This window comes from Taudactylus pleione, unplaced genomic scaffold (assembly GCF_031769625.1).
Source record: "Taudactylus pleione unplaced genomic scaffold, aTauple2 ptg000065l, whole genome shotgun sequence".
In the NCBI taxonomy this organism is placed as follows: domain Eukaryota; kingdom Metazoa; phylum Chordata; class Amphibia; order Anura; family Myobatrachidae; genus Taudactylus; species Taudactylus pleione.
In genome coordinates this window covers 11,927,708-11,948,921 of record NW_028284467.1, presented here as the reverse complement: position 1 = coordinate 11,948,921, position 21,214 = coordinate 11,927,708, and the positions used below count along the sequence as shown (strand labels likewise).

Here is a 21,214-nt window from a genome sequence, read left to right as displayed (position 1 = left end):
CTGCTTGACAAAGAGACCTATCATTGTATGCCTGACAGAGACCTGCCCACCCAAGAGACCTGTACTAACCACCTCAACAAAAAGACCTCATACTGTTCCCAACAAAGACATATCCTACCTTGGCGAACAAAGATTTCTATATTGCCATGCCTGCGAAAAATACCTATCTTAACCTAACTGACCTAGAGACTTTTCCTATCGTATGAGATCAAAGAGAGTAATCCTAACAAAGAGATCAATCCTACCCTGCTTATGAAGATACCGATAATTCTCAACATGCCCATTGAAGATACCTGTCCACTACTGTGTCAGACAATGAGACCTAATCTACCATGCCAGTAGAAGAGACCTATATCCTACCTTGCCAGACGAAGAGACCTATCCTACCAATGAAGAAACTAACAAATTAAGTTTTATAAAAAGACCTCTCAGCCACAAAAGCTGGAAACTAAAATCTTTTTATGCTTTCAAAAACAACTAACGAAGTTCAACACTTTGCTGCAGTTCAGCATCACAGTATTACTGAGGTTCTGGTTAATTTTTAGACATTTCCTCTATTTCAGTTATAGAATAATTGTAGTTTCCTATAAATATTTACATCATTCTTAAGATGTATACAAGAATTAAGAAAAATATGTTTCATAATCTTAGGTTAAAGATAAAGAATTTGTATGAGGGAAATATAAGCAGAGTATGTAAGACAATTGTGGTTGGGATGTTTGGACGAGGTTATTGGATAGACTCATCATTACATAGCACACTCCATTCTCACTTCTGGATGTCTCAGCCTACACTGGTTTTCCCACTTTTCCCTCCTCACCTCCAATTCTTTAGCTTTGTTCTTAGCATCTTCCAGTTTCTTTTTTTTGCTCTCTGGCATCAGGTCATCGAGCCAACTCAGCTCGCGGTTAGAGAAGCAGAAATCCATCACTTTGCGGACAAACACCAGTGCAAGGACCTGTCAGGAACATTACTACTATATCAGGTATATACAGCTTATGTAAGATGATTCTCAGGATACACACATTCTCACTTCCATTAGAATGAAAGTGAGTTTGAAAAGATCAGCTAAGTGTAAAATAATAATAAAAATAATAATACCCTTTAATGTTTCATATTAACATACTATGACATGGCTCAGGCATTGCCAAGGAAGAACATCTACAGTAATATAGTTGAGCTTCCATTCAAATATGCAAATACTGGCAGTGAATTATACTTCCATCCTGGAAAAACATGAGCTATAGAGATATGTAGATATATTTTACCATCATTGGAAACACAATAGCAGCTGGCGATGCCTTTATAACCCACAGTAGGACCAGACAGGTGAGCTGAATAATAGTAAACAGATGGACTTTGCGCAGAGGGACGTGCCGCAGATAGATAAAATCCGGCTGATGTTTGGCTGGCATTGCAAACAGAAGTAGGCGATCGAAGAACTGGAAAACACAGTAAAGAATTACTTAGATGAGTTTTTGAAGAAGGAAATTAATGGTTACTGGCTAATGAATTATGTATCTAGAATTATATTAATTCCATTGGGTGGTGTGTAGTTCAAACACTTTCTTTGGATTCAACAGCTGTGTTTTAACTATTTTTAGATATATTTTAGTTTTTTTTAAAGCTAAAACTGTGAACCTATTATTATTTATATTACTTATATAGGGCTAGCATATGCCATATCATGTTACAATTGGGATCAAACACGGTAATAACACAAATGTATTACCAAACAAATAAAGAGATAAGTGGGCCCTGCTCACAAGCTTATAATATACAGGATTCAAATGTTTTACAATAATTTAAAACAAAACATTTTTAACTTCGTGTTAAAAATCATTCCATGACATTTGGGCAGCACAGTGGTTACAATTGCTGACTCATAGTTCTAGGGCAGTGGTGTCAAACTCGGGCCCTCCACCTGCAGTTTAACTAAACATCCCAGCATGCACTGCCACAGTTTTGCTATAAGGGCATGCTAAAACTGTGGCAGGGCATGCTGGGACGTGTAGTTCCACTGCAGCTGGAGGGCCCGAGTTTGACACCCCTGTTCTAGGGTAATGGGTTTGATTCTGACCACAGATTGGTAACTCTACTGGGGTAGGGGCGGATGTGAATGATTAAATATTCACTGTAAAGTGCTTCCTAATATATAGGCACTATTGAAATAACTGTTAATAAATAAAATACAATACTAGTGTATATATTACACTACTGTAGCCAACAATTTGTAAATAAAGTATGTACTGTACAACTTGTCAAATTAGGATGAAGCAATACATATTTTTCTCTGTATTTGACTTCCAAATAAAAAAAAAAATGGCATATAAAGTAAGCTTGTCAAGATACTTGAAGTCTTATTAAATGTAATTGGAGTTTTTATTAATCTGAGTCATGTTTTGCCCCAGGAAGTAATTTGCATATGATTGGAGATGACATTCCAATTAATTTACCCTGTATCCAGAGAATTCATCATTGGATACAAAACTGTTGAATTAGTCCAATCTATGTTGCAGACAACTTAAGAGTGATGAGAGTTGCATTATTTTCTTTTAAACTTATACATTGTCAAAGTCAGAGGAGGTCATTTACAAACACAGGAGGCGCAGCATAGTATTGGTAAGTTATTCACATTTGTAATGCTGTTTATTGTTATAATACGTATGTTAACTGAAACATAAAAGTCATACATCATAATGTTCTTCACCAACAGTCCCTGTCCTCTCCCTTCTCCCTCGCTTCCCTCCAGCTCACAGCAATTAGCTGCTGTGAGATCTGACTGTCACTGGCCGCCCTGACAGACATGAAAGTACTGATCAGCTGCCACAGACAGGTAGAATATTATGTATCTCATGGGAGATTTGCTAAGAGCAATTTACTGAAGCACCCAAGAGCATTAGCCAGCAAGAGGGGAATAATAGTCTGCCAATCCCCCAGCAACACAAAAGACAAGCTCCCCTTTATCCAATAAGGACAATGTATGCTGCCTCTTCAGCTCATGTGAATTGACATTCTGAGTATTGCACTAATGCACGTAGGCTGGCATGCAGCCTGGCAGAATCATTACAAGAAAAGTTGGCAAAAACTACTGGGCAAAGAGATTCAAAATGTACCCTGTGATGACCTCAACTTCAAAATTATTTTCATATTTTTTATTACATATACAGATGTGTCTTTAAATATCTCTTCGGCAGTCGCGCCATAAAGCCCCTCTCGACGCGCCAGGTCCCGTGAGAGACTGCTAGCGCCGCCCCAATACCAGAGTTGCATGGGACCTGGCAGCTTACTCACGCCAGGCAAGCTGCGCTGCATGCGTATTGAGGCTAGATGTAGGAGGACACATCTGTGTATATACACTTATATATATATATATATACACACATACATAAGCACAGATGCATTATACTTGACAACTTTTGATAGCAAGACTTCAGGATATCTGTTGCGCCATCACAGCCCCGACCCTACCAGCTTGTTTGCTGCAATTTGTGGCATTATGGCTTGTAGGCAGGGCCCATTTCCCCACGCACTTCACAGGAGAAATGGGCAACACATGGCAGAGTTGTCATTCGTGAGTCTTCAGGAATTTTCGTCATTCGTGAGTCTTCAGGAATTTTCGGAATTCGTGAGTCTTCAGGAATTTTCGTCATTCGTGAGTCTTCAGGAATTTTCGGGAGACAGGGAAACTATGACACACACGTATACATACAGATGTGACCTCATACACCAAGCCTCAATACGACACGTGGCACGAGTTAGCTGCACTGAGCTGTGTAGCGCAACAACTTTTTCTTTAAATTTGTATCTTATTCGCACCGGAGACCCAGAGAAACACCACTCAGCCTGTACCAGAGACGCCGGGCTGTGACTAACTGCACAGGAATTACTTTTAAATAAGTATGTACAAAGCAACATACTGTATAATGCACAACGGAACTTGGCATGAAAAAGGCAGCAACTGCTTTGTATACAGATTCAGACTCATAGATGTACAAGTGTTACATATAAAATTAATCAGTGCAGTCTTGTTAAACAGTTTTGTCGCATCCGATTGTTTAATTTGTGCAACTAAGATGCGCATTCAAGCAAAAAACACGCTCTGCCCAAGCCGAGTTACATGGGACCTGGTGCTCTGTGCAGGGTTGTTTCTAGCTCGACTGTGGCAATAGTGTATGAGAACAGATTTGTATTCTGTACTGGCTGTTGCCCGCTGCTTCGCCCTCGATGAAATCGATTCTGCCAACATATTTTATTTGAAGGAAAGACCCACATGACCAGCAGCGCTACAGAGACTGGTGGCAGCAGCACCTACATCCACCAGTCACACCAATGTCACTGTGTGCCCTGTGCACAGGCTGCTATGCAGCCTATACTATTTATGTGAACGCGTGCCCAAAGCATCTCCCCCCCACCCCTTACCGGCCGCACACATGGTGACACACCTACTGTATCTCTTGCATTAATGTAAAAAAAAGAAAAAGTGCAGGTTATTTCTAGGAGTTTCCACTACAAAATTATGTTGTTTTCATGAAAATCGGTTCAGTAGTTTTTGCGCCAACTTGGAACAAAAAGACAGACACAACATTCTTATTATGTTAATATAGATATAATAGTAAGTGTGTGTTAGGGGCATGTGGGGAGGTGTGATGAGCACAAGGCATGAGGAATTTATAGATATATTTTGGTTCATGGTCTCTGGCTGGTTGGCAGCCTTTGCTCTAATATGTTATTTTAGGTAGTAATAAACAAGTACGCTTACCTGTATTCCTCTCAGTGAGGATACCCCCATGTAAAGAAATACTCCATATAGAACTGGCATTGGTATAAACTGTAAAATAAATAAAGTGAACAGTAAATATAATATATACCAGCAGCACTGTTGATTTCATAACATAGGGAACATTGATATAGTGGCTCTTTCAATTATTACTGCAGGTAAAGCCATAATGTTTATCACTGTACATATTCATTAAAGATAACTTGTTTTTATAATTAGTGAGAACATATTTTACTGTATTTCTCAATTTTGAAAGAAAAAACCACTGATAATAAGACTGTCGTCCTGATTCTGAGTTGCACTCACTGTTGATGTCAGACATGGCGGAGCAATGTTTTTGCAGGCGCATGCATCCAAGTTGAACCACGCATGCGCCCCAATTGTCTGCACGCTGAGGCGCAGTATTAATTCAGACGTGTCTGGGAGAGGGCTATTCAGACACGTGGAGATGCTGCGTCTAATTGGAGTGGCATGGTAGTGTCACAGGCGTGTCGCTGAAGTGGTTGCATACACAGATGATTAATCACTCTACTCAGATGGAGAATTTGCACCTAGCATAGGGCTGGTGCAAGTTTCGAATTTGCGACCGATGAGTATGGGGGAGGCGTGCCTTGAGCACTTATGGACACCTTGGATGTGTCATGTGACCTGGAAGTGTACTGCAGTGTTTTGAGATCGTAGCTCAGTCAGCAGCAGCAAGAGAAGACACAGTCATGCAGGTAGAAGAATCAATGGACACTGAAGCTTAATGTAGAGAGGGAAGAGTTACAGTGAGTAGAGGGAGAGACAGGCTCCCAGCACTCAGACCAATCTCCATGTGTGCCTCCCCAGCCATTGACCTAACCGCACGTCACTGCAGGGAAGGGCTGTGTAACGGCATTAGCAGACTGCAGGAAAGACTCACACATGGCTGTATGCTGCATCCACTCAGAATCAGACCCTGTATGTACATATGTTTCTTAAACCATGCTTTATAATAGATCTGCACTGTCTGCTTGTATTTTACTTAGACAGTCACTATATAGATTCATGCCTTGTAGCCTGGCCCAGTCAGCGCTGGGCGCTTCCAGGTGGCTCAGCAGCGGCCCAGGACAGGGCTGACCTTTCAGTAACAAGGCGGCATAACATCATAGGTCACGTCGCCGCACCTCAGGCAGGCTGTGCACCGCTGCGGTGTTGAGGGGTTAGGGGATGGGGCGGGGAAAGATGATGGGTGCTGGGGACGGAAGAAGGTGAAGGGGGCATAGGAAGGTGATGGGGGCTGGGGACAGAGGAAGATGAAGGGGCAGAGGAAGGTGATGGGGGCTGGGGGCAGAAGGTAACATGGGCTGGGGCAGAGGAAGGTGATGGGGGCTGGGGGCAGAAAAAGGTGATGAGGGCTGGGGATAGAGGAAGATGAAGGTCAGGGAAAGTTGATGGGGCTGGGGGTAGAAGGTGACATGGGCTGGGGGCAGAGAAAGTTTATAGGGGCTGAGAAAGTTGATGGGGGCTAGGAACGGAAGAAGGTGAAGGGGGCAGAGGAAGATGATGGGGGCTGGGGACGGAGGAAGGTGAAGGGGGCAGGAAGGTGATGGGGGCTGGGACAGAAGGTGATGGGGGCTGGTGATGGGTGATGGGTGCTTCTGGGCTGAGGATGGTGATGAGAGACTGAATTTCAAGAAGGTGATGAGTACTGTGGATGGCTGGCTGCAGACACCATCCCTCCTATATCTGAGGCATCTACAGCACTGTCATCAAGAAGACCTTGCAAGAGATGGCAGACAAGAACTACAGCCTGCATTGTTAGTGACAGAGATACAGTGTGGTCATGGTGTATTTTTACTTTATTTAGAGGCTGGCATATCTTTCAGTTAACATTCTCATGCTTCATATATCACACATGCAGGGGAGGGATGTACGGTATTGGGGGTGGTGGTTACAAGGTGGGGCCCCCAGAGACATTAGTGTACCAGGCCCCGAGATTTGTGTTGCTGGCCCAGTGAACAATTATCAACGCAGGATGATTCTGGTAACGTTAACTGAGAGAGTAACAACATTTATATATGGCCCTGCAATGCTATTACTTCTTAACCATTGTGTCTGTCAAATGTACAGATGATAGTACATTAGATAGATAGATAGATAGATAGATAGATAGATAGATAAAGCTGAATGGTTAACATATTGCTGGTTGGTGTTCTGTACCTTCAGTACTGTAGTCATGAACACAGAGCATCCCATGAGCACAAATATCATCAGGCCGGTCACTCGCTGCTCTCTGATACCGAGAAACTTGGGCTGTTCTCCTGGGGCTGAACATTCAGACTCCAATTTAAGACTATTCACATGGGTGATAGAGAGGACGGTGGCAGCGACAAACCATGGTAATCCCATGATAGAGCATATTCCCAGCATCACACCCACCATCAGAAGGTCCAAATGGTAGCCGCATCCTTTCTGATAGTGAGATACAAAGGATAATTAAGGTCTGCAGTTTTAATAATAAAAGGTGGCTCCTAGCATGATAATGCATGGGGGATTCACATGTTAGATACCAACATCACCAGTAGTATACCACAAAGAGTTGTGATTAATCCATTGTAGCAGTATGGGAGGGAGACAGTGTAAGCCAGTCACTGCCATAGGGGGCTGTGATTATTCCATTGTGATAGTATGGGAGGGAGACAGTATAAACCAGTCACTGCCGGAGGGGGCTGTGATTATTCCATTGTGGCAGTATGGGAGGGAGACAGTATAAGACAGTCTTTGCCAGAGGGGGCTGTGATTATTCCATTGTGGCAGTATGGGAGGGAGACAATATAAACCAGTCTTTGCCAGAGGGGGCTGTGATTATTTTGTTGTAACAGTATGGGAAGGAGACAGTATAAACCAGTCACTGCCAGAGGGGGCTGTGATTATTTTGTTGTAACAGTATGGGAAGGAGACAGTATAAACCAGTCACTGCCGGTGGGGGATGTGATTATTCCCTTGTGGCAGTATGGAAGGGAGACAGTGTAAGCCAGTCACTGCCAGTGTAATTATTCCCCTGTGGCAATATAAGCCAATCACTGCCAAAGGGAGCAGTGGTTATTCCCTTGTAGACTTATAGCATGAACACAATCAAGGACATTTATGAAATCTGATGCAGAGCAAAGCATGTGTTGTAACCATAGCAGCCAATCAGTGTGCCTTACTTTGTGAGTAAGTTTACAGTCATTGCTTGATGGCTAGTGTGGCAGGCAGACAGTCGTTGAGCTGACATGGAGAATATTCACTGTTAGCCAATACTAACTCCACTGTGTTTGTGGTGTACATGGCTAACCAACGCAGTACTAATGATATACGGCAGTTTCTCGGCTGTTGGTGATGAGCAGTTATTAATCACACAGTAATATCCCTGTGCAAAACATTAAGTGAACGTCTAACAGTCATAATAATAAAGCAAATATCATCTAGTAGAGGAACCTTTTGTGGGGATTTCCGTGGGACTGTACAAATATATAGTGGTGTATGTGGTAAGCATTCATTAGGATATCATTGTTGTGAAAAAGCAAATCTCCCCACCTTACCTTCAGTTTATGCTCCTTCCGGTTAATAATAACAGCCGTAATCTGCTGGTCCATAAATATCAGGATGGTACATAACAGGGCAGGAATTACTGTAGGGAAAACGGTCCACCAGGGATTTGTTCCAATTGGGTTCACAAACCACCCTCTGTCATCTCTAGTTGGCTTTTATAAGAAGAAAATAGGTAATGAGAAACGCCGTGTGTACGTGTTATTACAGGGCACTTATAAATAAGGGGTCATACAGTCAATGATTCCTCCCATGGTTATACACTACTCAATATCTCAGCATATATACAGCTACGTAATACAAAACAGAAATACAACAATCTAGTACTTGTAAAATAAAAACAATAATAAAATAATATGTGGGAATTCCAGTAAACTGAACAGATTACACAGCACTAGTGATGGAGGAAGTTCCTAAAGGTTTATGTGCATTACTACATAATCCAAAACTAAGTAGTCAATGTCACTTTGGAGTGTACATCTTTAATCCAAAATGTATTATAGATTAAAGGATATATAAACATACTGAATAATATATGTCAGAAAAGAATGTGCTTATAAATACATTTCTGTCAGGAATTACAGTTGGGATTCCACCTATCGGACCCACACTATCGTCTTTAAACCATTTGTGCCTGAAAAAAGCAACCAAAGCAGATCCCATTAATGTTTTAATTCGCCATTCAGAGACACCTGACAGAGGGCCTAATTTATTAACGAGTTTTATCACCAAAACGAGTGATAAATGTCACTGTGTATGATTGTGCTCCAGCCAATCAGCTCCCAACTGTCAACTGTTAGAAAAATGACAGTTGTGAGCTGATTGGCTGGAGCACCATTTATCATATACAGTGAAAGTTATCACTCGTTAATAAATGGGGGTCAGAGTGAGAAAGACAAAAACAGCTACAATACAATACATAAAGTTATCTCAAGTTATTTCAAAGAAATTACCTTGAATTCATTTGGAACCTGAAGTTTTGGAGACGGAACTCCAATTAAATAATCCAGGATTACCATGGTCAGGATTGTGAGAAACACGGCAAAGTCACTCACCATCGATCGAACCTAAGTAAAAACAAATCATTAATCATAGCATTGTAAAGAAATGTAAGCTAGCAGCATACATTTATTTATCCATAAAATGTACATCCAATACATAAGAAAAAGAAGTTGCTTAAACATACATAAAATAGGTCACTTTAAATAAAAAAAAATATTATTGGTCAATAAACATTTCAATGCTATAAACATATTAAAAACAATGCTTAAGGAATGAAATAAAAACTGTAGTACAATTTTATTCCATAGTTGAGTATGCAATGCAGATCACCAGTCTCTAAAACTTTATTTCAGGTCTTACAGTCCCTTATTATGTCCCAAATAAAATGAGGTTCATCTTCTGCAAAGTGAATAAACAGTTCACAAACTACATGATTTAGAACAATCTATCATATCAGATTTTTAAATATGGACAAAATAGTTATCATTAGAATAAAAAGTTTGCAACAAAATAGTTAAAAGACGGAACCCAACTGACATCTATATCACCCCCTAACTATGAGTTGGGAAGTTCAGGAGATGGGACATATGGAAAGCTGGTGAGGACGTATCTGATTTCACCTTAATCTTCTGCTGCTATTACTGAACAGGGGGTCTCTGTTCTCAAGTTCTTGCATAATACTTTCAATATCTAATGTTCTTCTCACATGCTGCGTGGGACAGTTTCAAAATCACTTGCCTTAGTAGGAAAATACCGACTCGTTTTAAATGTCTTTAATGTGCCGGACAGTGCAAATGTGGTGAAAAACAAGATGCAGGACCAGAAAAGAACATCTGGGGTGTATGGCCCATGTTGATCGCAGGCAGGTCCCACAAACTCTCCATGCATCATCTTACATTCCTATTGAACAAAAGATATAACTGCACACAAATAATTTATTTCCATAATGTACATATTTTCTCTTAAGAAACAGGGGAAACTGATCAGTAATTATGATTAACTCCTTATTGTAAATGGTTACTGGGAAGAGCAGTTGTACAAAGTGCTCATTCTACTCTCTTCCCCCAGATAGCAGCTAGCCATTATATATTCTGGCATATTACATATAAAACATAAGCATTCTCTGGTGCTCAAACTTATTTTTTTCAGTAGGAAGTGCCATTGTTGTTGGACCCCAAGAATCAGAGTACCTTGCTTTGGAAACACAAACATTTCCTAATATTATGCATTGCCTGCAAGTTGCAATACATACCTTTGTTTAGACCAAGAACATACAGCAAGACACTGGTTATACAGTATATAAATACTAGCTGATGTACCCGGTTTCACCCAGGTAGACCTTAGATATTTACCATTTCCATCTCACCACTCCAGTAACACACTACTCCTTCACCTCTATAGTAATGCATCCACTCCCTCACTGCTATTGTAAGACATTACCATCACTCACTTGTGTACTAACACATTACACTCCCTCACCTCTGTAGTAACACATTATCCTCGTTCACCTCTGTAATAACACATTTCCCTACCTCGCCCGTGTTGTAACACATTCGACATTCCCCTCCCTCACTTGTGTAGAAATACAATCCTCCCTCACACCTGTAGTAACACATTACCCTAAGGGCCTAATTGAGAGGTGGACGCACTGCTGATGTCGAACATAGTGGAGCGTTTCGATGGTGTCAGTGCTGAGACGCAGTCCTAATTTCAGGCACATGTAGGGAGAAGTGTATTGAAAATGTAGTGGGATACTAGGCGGAGGCTTAGGGCACGCACAGAGATGGTCCATATTGTGGGCTTGTATTGGGAGTGTTGCGGGTGTGATGCTGAAAACTGTTGTGCACACAGACGCTCAACCGCTCACATAGGAGGCCATACTCTGACGGAGCAACTGCACATGCCATAGGGCTGGTGCAAGTTACAATGGTGCGACCGATGGTGGCATCCAAGGATGCACTAATCGATATTACTGTGTGTAGGGACGCTGACAGTGGGCATCTCAGTCCCTGCACTTCCGAATGCACAGATGTAGACAAGTGAAGAACTGCATAAATTCATAGAAGGGGGACCACCAACAGATGCAGCTGCGGCCACTTCTGAGTCAGCCCTTAAGCGTACGATTGCACTGTATAGCAATGTCTAACATTAATGTTTTGGTGGTTCCCCTTTAAAATACTGACCTTTTGCAGTACAGATTTAGGATCTGTACCGTCACCTAATGCAGAGGTTCCCAATCACGGTCCTCAAGGCTCCCCCGACAGTTCAGGTTTTAGAGATATCTATCCATGGTTGAGCACAGGTGATTTAAATTAGTACCTCAGTCAATTTGATTTAATCACCTGTGATTAACCATGGATATCTCTAAAACCTGAACTGTTGGGGAGCCTTGAGGACCGCGTTTGGGAACCTCTGACCTAACTTATTGAGTAAGCATAACATAGGCTCTAAACCTAGACAATGGAATTAACTAATATTTTCATTATAGTCTGGGAATTATATATATATATATATATATATTTATACATACGTATATTGTATTATCATTCGACAATGTCATTTGTGCTTATAACTGCAGAAAGTGGGTTTTCTCATCAATAAAAGCCATTTCTTCTGATCCTAATTAATGGTGTGGTTTCTGGGTAGCTAGAGATGAGCCTCTGTCAATCCTCTAACATAATGTAATTGAGGTCTTTCTAGAGTCACATTTATCACCCACTGAGTGTTTGTATACTGACACTGTAGAGCCCCAGGAAGAATGACTCACCAGCAGAAGTTAAAAGCGTCTGACGTCTTATTTGTGATGGTGGCATCTGTGGTATAGATACTTCGTTTTTTAAAAAAAATGATAATTTCATTGCACATAATTATTAAAATGAGCTGGGATGGGGTGGAAAAAAGGTGCTTTTAGGGAGGTATTCTCATATAACAGATAGGCGCACAGCCAAGCAAAATCGTAACATATGTAATAAAAACTATCCCAAATACCCTTTATTTTTAGGAATACTTTAAGACATAAAGGAAGGTATTATAAATAAAGCAGTATTTAAAAAATATATATATAAAAGTTAATTTAATGAAGGAGGGTAGTCATACAGTGGAAGTAGACTGAACTTTGCAATGATGTTTCTTTATGGTTTCTACCACGCACATTTTCCGGAGTATGCAGAAACCCACAAATATACAGCAGGTAAATCCCCCTCTTATATGGTATCAATTTCTAAACCAGGAAACTTGTGTATTCTTGATAGTTCAGGTAATCAGCCATGTGTTTGCAACAATCATCCAGAGATGGACGTACCCCACTTACAACAGAAGTGGAGAATCGTATACATAAAGGTTTCTTTTTATCCTGGTGACATGCTGATAGGCCCTTCAAAAAGATGGACATAAGCGTACCCCACTCTGTACAATCTCTGAAGAAAGTGCTGTGCATATCAAGGTTTCTTTAAACACCAGGAATCAATGGGCATATCAATGGGCATTTAAAGAAACCTTTATGTATACAATTCACCACTTTCTATTTTAAGTCGGGCGCAACCATCTTTGAATGTTTGCTGCAAACACATGGTTAAACGACAGAAGACTGACTTTCTCTACATCCTCACCATTTGTGGTGGATTGCTATATATTGAAGTGAACATAGAAAAAAGAAAGTATTAATTTGATTGAAGAACACCTTCAAAAATCTCATCAAGGAACGTATTGTATAAACATACTGTTTTTTTAATACTGCAGTGTGTGTATGTCTAGTGAGTCATTCCCAGTTTTGTATACCTAAATAAGGAGTTTAAAAACACCTACTTGTATGTCCTCTTGCCATGTACTTACACTGACAGTTAGATTGGCCCAGTCATTATCAGAGAGGCTGATGTTGTTTTCCGTCCAGTACAGTAAGGTCTTGTTAGATGGTACATCTGGAGCAGCACATTTACAGCTAAAAAGAAAGGAAGACCGTCACCAATGCAGTCTCCGGATAATAAAACCAATTCCTTATCTTATTATCCTATGTCAGTATTGGAAATTAGCAACTAAAATGCAAGAGGTTAGACTTCGGACATACTTACACAACATACATTTTAGTCAGTTTTATCCACTAAAGGTTTCTGATGACACATAATTTCACCTACAGAGAACCTGGTTTGCCCACGTTAGGTGACCACACTACAGTGCACGATTTCTGACCAGCCTGTGAAGTACTATAGAGATACCCCTCATTTACCCTCTATATCATACATTTGAAACCAATTCAATACAATCAATAGAATACTGTAAATTTGACTTCAATAACCAATAATATACGTGCATGAATAATACAGACTATGGATCTCACAATCATTGCGTAAATAAATGCACTACAGCAGGCCAGGCCAACCTGTGGCTCTCCAGCTGTTGAGAAAAAACAAGAAGCAGCATGCCTTGCCTCAGTTTTGCTGTTAGGGAATGCTAAAACTGTGGCAGGGAATGATGGGACTTGTAGTCTCACAACAGCTGGAGAGCCACAGGTTAGCCAGGCCTGCACTAGAGGCTTACTTACATAATTGCTTTAGTAATAGATATTATACACACATTTTATGTATCTAAAGAGTCCCATATCTGGTTTGTTGCTGCTGTTCTGTTACATCTCCTTATCTCCATCCCTCTAACTCACATCATAAGATACCAAATGCCATTAGTCTTCTTGTTCCATCTAACATGTGAAATAAAACTTAACCAAAATGGCCAAAACACAGCAAACTAAAAGCAAAAGTGACTTTTATTTCTAAACACCCCACAAATATTTTGTTGTTCTTGCTTCAGCATTATCCCACAATTCCAACATTGCAAATAGTAGTACCCGAATCTGCATTTGAATATGTTAATATGTTATAAATTTATGTATATAGGTTAATGGTATATGCAGACAATGACTCCCAGTTGTCATATACAGCTAAGGGGTTCAATTTTAGATTGTAATCTTTCAATAACAAAAAAGACAAAGTGGTAAATAGGAATCTCATCTGGCCTGGAGTCTCAAGTCTAATGCTAAAACCAGATGTTGTTAGAAGGTTTGTAAAATGTCTCAGATCTCTATTTAAGTCTGATATTGGCCCGTAGTTTTGGAACATAAAAGGCATGAATGGCCACGCATGGGCACTTACTAATAAAGGGTTAGCTTGTCCAGTTGACTGTGCATATGAATAGGATATGTCTCTCCCAAGTGTATCAGCTTCTCTATGGCTTCATAGATAAAAATGATGCAAATCAGTGAGGCGAAAGCTTCCTCTGTAAAACGCGTGATGTAACAGACCAAAGCGCTGGCATCGGTAGCAACGAGAACTATGCAGAGGAAAGATGTCCAAAGACCAATACATGCCCGCAGTGAGAGATACGAGAGCTCATGATCTCTGTAAGAGAGGTTTTAGAGACAATAGTTAATATAAAAGGCAATGACAAGCTGTTATTCAAGGCGATAATAATAAACAACAATAATACAAACTCATAAACAGCACAGGTGATCTAGGAATCAAGTAATCAAATGCTGAAGACATGAAAACTTGCAGTGACTATTCAACTCTACTGAGGTCTTACATGCAAAGAACATTTGTTATAATAGCATGTCTCATCTTCTGCATGATTCTCTTTGTTCCGGTCCCCTCAAATATTACACAATGTATTTTTGTTATATATAAATAAAATAAAAAAGGTTGTCAACACTGTGATAAAAGATATGTGATCAATAGAGAAACAATTTGTTGACGGTTATAGAAGAGATATTGATTGATCTGGATAGACTGAAATTGTATTTCATTTCTTTGAACAGACTCTTTTCTAGTTAACACATAAAAGAAACCAGAAAGAGAAAATATGACTGTTGTAGCCTGAAGGCAGGAAACACATTTTTATTTAATCAAAGACAACATTATGTACTACTGAAAACATAAATAAAACATGAACTAAATATTGAAGGATAAGGCTGTATCACAATGGAGTTGCTCTATAAAAGCACAATGCATTAACAGTCATCTGTAAAATTGATGTGCAATTTTATCTTGAAAAATACAGGAAATTGTTACATGGTGTCAAGCTGATAAAGAATAACTAGATAGGTTTGATAGTAACAATGGTCCCTCCCTATAATGAAGACACTGTAAAGCTGCGTATCCACTTGCCGAATATGGAAAGACAGTCGTAATCGTACAGTCGTTCCTGATCCCCTGCAGTGCCTACACTGTACGATATGTCGTTCAGTGTAGGCACACTCCATCATTCCTGAACATGGCCAACTGTCGTTATCGGCAGATTGACCGCCATGTTCAGGCGATGATTGATGTAGGAAACGACCAGCGGGAGCACGTATCGCTGGTCGTTAACGACATTGTAGTGCATGATTTGTGCGCGATTAATGAGCGATTGAACGATTATGTCGTAAGCGTTCAATCGCTCATTAAAATTGCCTAATGGATACGCGGCTTAAGGAGTATGAACAATGGGACCATATTTCTGAATACTTTTCTGATTTTACTAACTGCTTTAGATACTGCTTTAGATACTGCTTTAGCCTGACCCAATTCAATGTGAATTATATTCTATTCTTATTCTAAACGTACATTGGCATAGGTGATGTTAACTAGGACTGGTTAACATTCAGATAAAGAAACCGATTTATGGTGGGTAATGTTAACTCTTGATGAAAAATAACATTTAACCGGATTCACATGACAAACTATACTGTATTTACAGGGTCTGGCTGATTATGGTTAAAGGACGCCAGAAGCTATTTCCATAGTAGCTCCCAGTTACCCAGGGGGTGATCCCTAACATCCTACAGTTATAGTAATACAGAAGGCATAAGCACCTTCCCCTAGAGTCGCTTACTGCAATTCCAAAAAGCAAATTAGCATGTCATGACTAAGTTGTTGGAACACATGCTGGACTGACTTGCTCTATAAAACTCTTACGCTGGGTAGACATTATACAATATATCGTACAATATTACATTCCGACTCGGACCGGAATGATATCGTACACATCGTATAGAGTGTGCATGCCCATCCGTAATTCACGATGGTCGTTCACCGCATTGTTCTGCAGGGCAGATAGGAAGATGCAATGAACAATGTGGTGCTGTTACGTGCAGTATGTAATGACACATTGCACCATTATACAACGTATCATGCAGTGTGTAAGGCGCGAGCAATGTATTGTTACAACACATTGTCCCAGAGTAGCACCATCGCATGGTGTGTACCCAGCTCTAGAATTACTCAACTGAATATTCAGAGGATTCATAGAGATGGTAATTAAAACTTCTGCGCTATATAAGAAACGGTTAATAAATAAATAAATTATCCATTCACCTGGAAACAATGACATTGTGACAACTCATGATCAATATTCATAAGGTATATTGGCTCAACTAAAAAATAGCTAGCTCCAATGTGTGTAAAAATAAGGTTTTTTTTAACAATACAAGCCAATACAATACAAGCCAATACAATGCAAGCCAAAACATTAAATATTATACGCGAAAATAAAACAGTATAATCACTGTCTAGTAATATCAAAGACTGCATATTAATTAGTGCAAACTGATATATCTGAAATGTTTATAATTAAATACATTTATTATACGTTTATTATGCTCTCTTTCACCAGTCACAGGAGGATGCGGAGTTAGGGGTGAGGTGGTTCTCTAATTCACCAGGCAGTTCATGACTGACACTCTTGCTCTCCATGAATAAACTTTGCAGATTAATGGAACTGCAGAGCCAGTGATGTCACAGCAGCTCAAATGACTGCATCAGATCATACTAAGGGCACAATGCTAGATACAGGAGGAGATTCAGCTGTCTATAATGCAATGCTAGCTAATATTCTTTTAATCTCTACTATTTTACATGCCCACAGAGGAATGTCAGGTTTTCATTGAATTGTATAACTTAACTTAAAGTTTCAAATATTAAAATGTCAATTTTTGATTTTAAGTGGTCTATAAATAAATGCTATGTCAGTATGAGCCAATTTTTCCTGTGAATTAGTCATCAGAACCTTAGTGTCTTACTTGCAAAACTTGAAAAGAATCTTCTCGAACACCAACACGGGTCCTGTACTTCCCAAAATAGTCAGGGGCTGTCCAGCAAATAGCGAGTAAGCGATTCCTGTCATAGAAGCACCAAACAGGGATTCTATTGCACTCTGTGGGAGCATAAATATCAGTTTATTCACTATGCACCTCATGACATCCACACACATCTAATCTGCAGGGAGCATTCAGCTGCAATCAAAGCAGTATTGATGGAACTCGTCCTTTCATGGGGTTATGAGATTGACATAATACTTTGCGCTTTGCTTTAATCAATTTGCCCATCCCAGTTATTAAGATTGTTTGGTGACAATCTGAAAATAAACTTAGTAGCATAATTAGCTATAGTTAGTTTGCGGTGTAATACAAAAAGCTGGCATTAGGCCTTGTTGAACGCCGGTGAAAATAAACTGAGCTGTAAACCCATTAATTGGTCATTAACCAGGCGATAGCAGACACATTCAAAGCTTAAATAAAGCCAGAGATAGGGATTATCCTGATTAGAAGTGCAATGACGGCAATTAAACAGCTGATATAATGAAGCAAGATGTGCTATGCTGACTTGTGAAATAACAAGTAGATAGAGTAAGTAAGTGGGGATGGTTCTGGTTGGGATTAGGCACATGTAAGTTCCTTACTATTCGACCTTCTGTAGCTTCTCCAAGCAAACCCCCAAATGTGATGACCGGAGACATGCAAGCACAGTACAGGAAGAGGAAAGAAGCCACACACTGTAAGCTCAGCGCATCCCTGTAGTCACTCCAGTACCAAGGAGCTTTTCTTTTTATGTCTACCACCAGACCGCCAAATAGCCTGCAATGAATAACAGAGAGTGTGCTTCACTGCCAGGCAAATCACCAGGGACAAGTATACACACTGGGGAGTCTGGAAACTGTTTCCTACAGCGGTTATCCAACTCTCTTGTTACTGTGCCAACCGCTGGCTGCTAACCTGCATGATAGCTCCAATCAGACATATAGCAATATATAAGGAAGGGGTGCGCAGAGAGACAACTGATAATTACAACAGTATTATACGGGGTTATTGAAGAGCGGACACTAATGTATATCTTTAAATATATCTCTACATTTTGAATTTAAACATTAAACATTTACTGGGCTGGAACCATGTTTGTGAGACTATTGAGGACACAATAAAGGGATATCACTACCTATATTTTGTATAATTTACACCTCTTTACTATTTTAGTGTTAAGAGCCTAGGCAGATTTTTACTGTAGAACAAATCAGCACTGCAGGTACCCCAATAAGCAGGGCTATTTTTCTGGAAAAATAGGTTAAGGAACTATGGGTGGAGCTATAGAAAAACAGATACATATATATATATATATATACATATATATATATGTATATATATATATATATATATATATATATATACACAGTATATTATATATACACATTTGTATAGTATTTAGGAGAGAAGGCACTCAAAAGTGACTTTTAATAAAACATATCTTTCCTGCTGAAAAATAGCACTGCCAATAAGTATAATGAGTTCCCATGAACTGTGCATTAAAAAAATAGGGAAAGAAATAATAAATAATTAATTCTGCTGCAGGTTTGCTAATTATATCTGTTTTGTTCTTTGGCTCACCACCACCAAACAGCAGCTTGGTTCATACAGTGCACTTTTCATTTTTCCACTCTCGTTTTTTGTTTTCATTATAATAGATAGCTGTATACAGGTTCATTTCAGCGCCTTGGGTTATTGTTGTTGATTTTTACTGTATATCATTTTGTTCTATGCTGCAAACAACCATTTATTTCCTAACTATTGAAATTAACTCTTTAGTCTACATAGACCGTTAACAAGAGTAAATACTGTAAAGTGAGGATATATCATAATGGGAGGCCTAGCTGCATTCAACGGCTCTTGTAAAAGAAAGACAAATTGTCATTAATATATAAAACATTTTCTTCATGACAGTGTCTCTTTAGGGCATACAAATAGGGTTCTCTAAGATTCTCTGAGCTAACTGAGAACTCGGTACTATCCTCCCAGCAGGGGTGCATTAACACCTGTGGACCCCATGTACAACGGGCCCCCTCCTCTGTGCACAGTGCCAGAGTCTTTGCATTCACTGTACAGTGCCATCTTCTCGAAAGATGTTACTGGTGGAGGAGGAGGGACCCGCTTGCCTGCACAAGGTAAGTATACTATGGGTGCAGGATTACCGCACACTCTGCACCCATTATAAATGCGCCTGTGCCTCCCAGGCACTAACTTTCTGGGTGGTCAGGTATAATAGGGAAGTAACTGAGAGATTCTGTAGGAAGGGGTTGCTGGTCATGAGATGGCACCTGCTTCCTAAGGAATTTGTGGATCTTAAAGGAACAGGCTAATCTGTTATCAGTGGACACAATTAGGCAAACGATACATTGATAGTGCCATGTACTTACAGAAATATATGCTCGTGTGGATCATAGTAAATGCACACACACTTATTAATGGGTAAGATGTTAGAACTGGTAACAGATAAAAGAACAATAAGAATGAAAATACAGGTATTGATAGAATTAGCACATTGCTAAGTCTGCAATGTTATATGGAAAATCAATGTAGTATGTAATAAACAAGCTATAGGACACATTAGGGATATGTTTTATGCAAAGACATGAATATAAACGTGTCAATATACCTCTTACCTCCCATCGCTACAATACGCATTAAAAATAACGAGCACCGAGCAATTCAGTAGTGCAGAGTGATTTTCTGCGACTTTTTACCTTCAAATGTGTCTTATTCACACAGTGATGGAATAGGAAGCACAAGCAGCTTCTGCTGATTAAAATGATATACAGCATGCCTAGGTTCTGTGCGCAAGACTCAGGTGTATGTGCATGCGAAACGCTACGTTCCAGTGTCAGCGGCTGTGACGGCATGGTGCAACTAGAAGGGCTGATTAATGCGCAAGGAAGTAAGATGTATGTGGACACATCTGTAAATTGAATATAATATATACAAAGATATGCTTTAATGCTAGATAATTATTTTTACTCCATTTAAAAGGAAAACAGACTAGACGATTTGAATAGTAATACATTTTATATTTATAGTTTGTTGACATTTATTTATATTGTGCCGACACAGTACTTTATAGCACCTTTTGGCTTGTTACACTTCAGTAACAATACGCTTGTCCTCAGTTTGGCCATTGATCTGTATGGTAAATGTATTCTCATTACTTGATTACTATGTGTTTATTGTAATGTGTATTTGCAGGCTTTAAGCCACTCCGTAATGATCAGCGTATGCCTTTATTCTGATGTCACAGAATTGTCCTCATTACTGCAGGCGACATTCACTGACCTTCCTGTGCGCTGCAGCTCAGGGCCGCTTTGTTCCGGCTCAGGCTCAGGGTCCACATGACAAATGTTTCCATTGGGGACTCCAGGCATTTTCCTTTTCTCCTATAGTATGATAAATACATAACTAACAATTTCAAAATGTATTATAATGAAACCGGAAATTAAGTATGTATGCAGTTAGCGGTCAATGACAGCTTATTCACTTTTATTCTTAATACACAAATAATCAAGGGTTTCTGTTTACCCCCTAATAGGTAGATAGAGTAACAATTATCAACAGTATATCGCAGTACTTTAGCAAATGATTAATAATTCTATACAGAGCTGTAACAGGGCTTAAATGCGCTATCTATAGGCCTCTCCCATGAGCGTCTGACATCATGACGTTGCATGCATGACATCATTACATCGTGCAGAGGGGCTGGGGCTGTCATCATCGGTAGGTGTAGCGCTCCTTAGGATATTCCGATTGGCTGTACT

At 39.8% G+C, this 21,214-nt stretch overlaps 1 protein-coding gene across 1 annotated transcript in view; it reads right to left on the bottom strand.

The window, feature by feature from the left end:
• LOC148534688 (electroneutral sodium bicarbonate exchanger 1) overlaps nucleotides 1–21,214 on the bottom strand; it is a 240,689-nt gene that overhangs the window by 6,940 nt on the left and 212,535 nt on the right. Inside the window, exons 11-22 of the mRNA XM_088465942.1 lie at nucleotides 20,736–20,836; nucleotides 18,041–18,215; nucleotides 17,382–17,515; nucleotides 14,479–14,724; nucleotides 13,169–13,274; nucleotides 10,076–10,237; nucleotides 9,289–9,402; nucleotides 8,329–8,490; nucleotides 6,965–7,216; nucleotides 4,763–4,831; nucleotides 1,269–1,442; nucleotides 821–958 (exon numbers count right to left, since the gene is read on the bottom strand). Coding sequence (XP_088322068.1) covers nucleotides 821–958; nucleotides 1,269–1,442; nucleotides 4,763–4,831; nucleotides 6,965–7,216; nucleotides 8,329–8,490; nucleotides 9,289–9,402; nucleotides 10,076–10,237; nucleotides 13,169–13,274; nucleotides 14,479–14,724; nucleotides 17,382–17,515; nucleotides 18,041–18,215; nucleotides 20,736–20,836 — 1,833 coding nt within the window. The remainder of the gene's footprint in view (nucleotides 1–820; nucleotides 959–1,268; nucleotides 1,443–4,762; nucleotides 4,832–6,964; nucleotides 7,217–8,328; nucleotides 8,491–9,288; nucleotides 9,403–10,075; nucleotides 10,238–13,168; nucleotides 13,275–14,478; nucleotides 14,725–17,381; nucleotides 17,516–18,040; nucleotides 18,216–20,735; nucleotides 20,837–21,214) is intronic.